The sequence below is a fragment of the Charadrius vociferus genome, unplaced genomic scaffold (assembly GCF_000708025.1).
Source record: "Charadrius vociferus isolate BGI_N301 unplaced genomic scaffold, ASM70802v2 scaffold763, whole genome shotgun sequence".
Lineage (NCBI taxonomy): Eukaryota > Metazoa > Chordata > Aves > Charadriiformes > Charadriidae > Charadrius > Charadrius vociferus.
This window is the reverse complement of record NW_009647685.1, coordinates 4,443-7,417: the sequence shown is the minus strand read 5'-3', so window position 1 is coordinate 7,417 and position 2,975 is coordinate 4,443. Positions and strand designations below refer to the sequence as shown.

At 45.0% G+C, this 2,975-nt stretch overlaps 1 protein-coding gene across 1 annotated transcript in view; it reads right to left on the bottom strand.

The window, feature by feature from the left end:
- ASPG (asparaginase) overlaps positions 1–2,655 on the bottom strand; it is a 48,831-nt gene extending 46,176 nt beyond the window's left edge. Inside the window, exons 1-3 of the mRNA XM_009881364.1 lie at positions 2,545–2,655; positions 1,020–1,102; positions 351–406 (exon numbers count right to left, since the gene is read on the bottom strand). Coding sequence (XP_009879666.1) covers positions 351–406; positions 1,020–1,102; positions 2,545–2,655 — 250 coding nt within the window. The remainder of the gene's footprint in view (positions 1–350; positions 407–1,019; positions 1,103–2,544) is intronic.
- Positions 2,656–2,975: the final 320 nt, after the last annotated feature.

Here is a 2,975-nt window from a genome sequence, read left to right as displayed (position 1 = left end):
GGTGAGGGAGGGGAGAGGGGCCAGGCCGGGCCGAGCCCCGGCACCGCCGCCAGCGTGCGGCACCACCCCTTGTACTTTGCGCCGCTGCGGCCGCGGGGCAGCGCCGGCCACCGGGGCGGGGGAGGTGGGGGGGGCGGAAGCGTCAAGGTCCTTCATCCTTGAAGGAGAAGCAAAGAGCAGCAGTGGTTTTTAGGCCCGGAAAGGAGAAGGGGGTAAAAAGGGCTCGGGGTCACCCCCGGCGAGAAGACCCGCGTCGTCCCCTCTTTGTGGTTTTTTTTGGTGTGTATGTGGTGTTGGGTTTTTTTTCCAGAAGTCTCTTGGGGAAGAAGGCGGGAAGTTCCTGAGCTCACCTGGCCTCTGAGGGGACTCCTTCCCGCCAAGCGTCTCCAAAAGCGGGCAGCCACCTCTGGCGCCCACCCGTTCCCCGTTTCAGCTTCCTAATGCAGACCCTGGGTTTTCATCCAAGTTTTCTCGGCGAGAGAGGAAGGAGCTTCCGCCTTCAGGCTGCGTATCCAGCCCTGGGCCAAAATGGGGACGGTGTGGTACAAGGCTGCCTGCCAACGACTGTTACTGCAGAAAGTAAGGGCTGTGCTGGAAAGGTCTCCTTGAGCAAAGATGGGAGCTGTGAAATAAGTTAGCCATCAGCAGCCTGCAAGACCACAACCTGTCCAGACTGATCTCGTAGTTAAATCAAGCATCCATACGCAGTCCTCTCATGTAGAGTCTATGTCAGCATTAGCCCCAAAACTCCTTTATTTGAGCTTTTCTTTGAGGACATGCACCCTCAAGGCCTGGTATTTCCTGGAAACTTGTGACTATGAAATGATTCTTGATACAGCCAGATCCAACATGCAATTGGAAATGATAGCTTGTGTTTCTCAACAGTCTTGCTAAAAGTACTCAGGGCAAAACAAGTTAATGGTCAACAGAGATGCCTGGTTGTGCGTATGACAATACTAGATCCATGTAGCTGGGACCTCTCAAAAAGAAACAAGAATAGAGAGGAGGGGGAAGCTTACTCCTTCAACCTCAGAAGCTTTGAATATTCCTCTATTTTATCCTGATGATCATCTCCGCTGCCATTGGCCATATCAGCAAAAAGCTGGTTATCGCCAGGAGCTGAATACCATGATCCTGATGCGGATTTTTTCCATGCAGTATGGGTACTTTAGAGTTTTTGCTGATGCAGAGAGGAAGCAGATTTAGGAAACAGTGACAACGTATGAACATCTACTTCATTTCAGTGTTTCATGAGAAATGGCAACAGTATTCTTGCCCATAGCCCTGGTGATGGTAATGCTATAGTAGAATTGCTGGTGTCTCCAAAATAGATGGAGTAATGCTGAAACTTATATGGCTCTGGAAAACAGGGGTGTCTTCTGGTCTTACAACATCAGCAGTTCCTCCAGTCCTTAGTACCTACAAAGCTGAACTGGTGAGAGAAGAGCTGTTATTTGTAATAAATATCATAACAAAAAGAGTGGTGAATTACCAGTTTAGGGCACAGAAGACTCATCTCCATCCTATTCTAGACTGTAGGCTTAACTGACCTCCAGTTTATATTTCGCTTGTTTGTTACCATCGATGTGCTAGGCGTTTCTCAAATTTTCTGTAAGTCTTCTAAGCTTTCAGACATACAAGCCCTTCTTCAACTCAAATGTTTCAAAATAGAAGCATTAAGCTTCAAAACTAAATACAAATTTAGGGTTTAGTGTCATGGTTTAACCCCAGGCAGCAACTAGGACCATGCAGCTGCTAGCTCACTCCCCCTTCCTCCCCCTCCCCCCCCCCCGAAGGGTAGGGAGAAGAGAGAGAAAAGGAGGAGAAAGGGGAAAAAAAAAACTTCAGAGGTTGAGATAAAGACAGTTTAATAGAACAATAATGGAAAAGGAACACAACAATAATAATAATGGTAATAATAATAATAAAAATGGCAATAATGTTATAATAATAGTAAAAGAATATACAAGACACAAGTCACTCTCACTGCCCGCTGAATTGGTTGCCCAGCCCTTCCCGAGCAGTCATCACGGATTCCTGCACCCTGGCCAACCCCCATTTATATACCTTCTATGGGATGGAATGTTCCATTGGCCATTCCATTGTTCTGTCTATGCTCCTTCTCGGCTTCTATGGGAAGCTGAAAAAAGTCCTTGAATAGTATAAACATCACCTAGCAACAACTAAAACAATATGCATTATTGACAATCCTGTCATACCAAATCTGAAACATAGCAGCCACTAGAGAGAAAATTAACTCTATCCCAGCTGAAACCAGGACAAGTGTCTAGGTAAAGACAGTTGATTCATCTGGATTAAATTGCAATTTTGCAGGTAACGGAAGTGGAGAGGTGTGATGAAAAAGGTGATGTTATAGGTGTTCTGCAGAAAAAGCTAGAGACACTTACCCTTATAGACTCTGGAACTCAAAGAGGTTAATTGTGGGAAAGGGGACAGATTATGCTCTGGCATAAACCAAAATGATCTATATTAAGTCCTGTATTGGTGTCTAGCTCAGATACTGGTTTTACTTCTAAGACTCACATTTGGAAGGTATATGGTAGTTTCTTTTGAGGATTGGGTGCGAAAGATCAATAAGAAGGAGGCTGAAGTTGGTTTCAGGGAAAACTGGTAAGTCTTGAGGTCTGTTGTCATGAGATTTGTTATTACTGGACAACTATAAAGCAAAATTAGCAAAGTAACTGGCTAAAAAACAATGAGCCAGTTACTGAGGACAGTAACTGCTGAGAAGCACAGTCTGCATGAGCTGAGAATGAGCTGCCGCTTGAGTACCTTCAGCCAAAACATGTAATTTAAGTGCCCAAGTTACTCAGTAAGCCAAAGGAAGAACATGCTTCTGGTATGAAAGTGGCGGAGATTTTTGACTCCAGGTCATATGAACTTAATTTGTACCCTGTGCTGCAACTTTTGAATAAAATTTAACTCTATTTCAAGGTAAAAATATATATTATGGG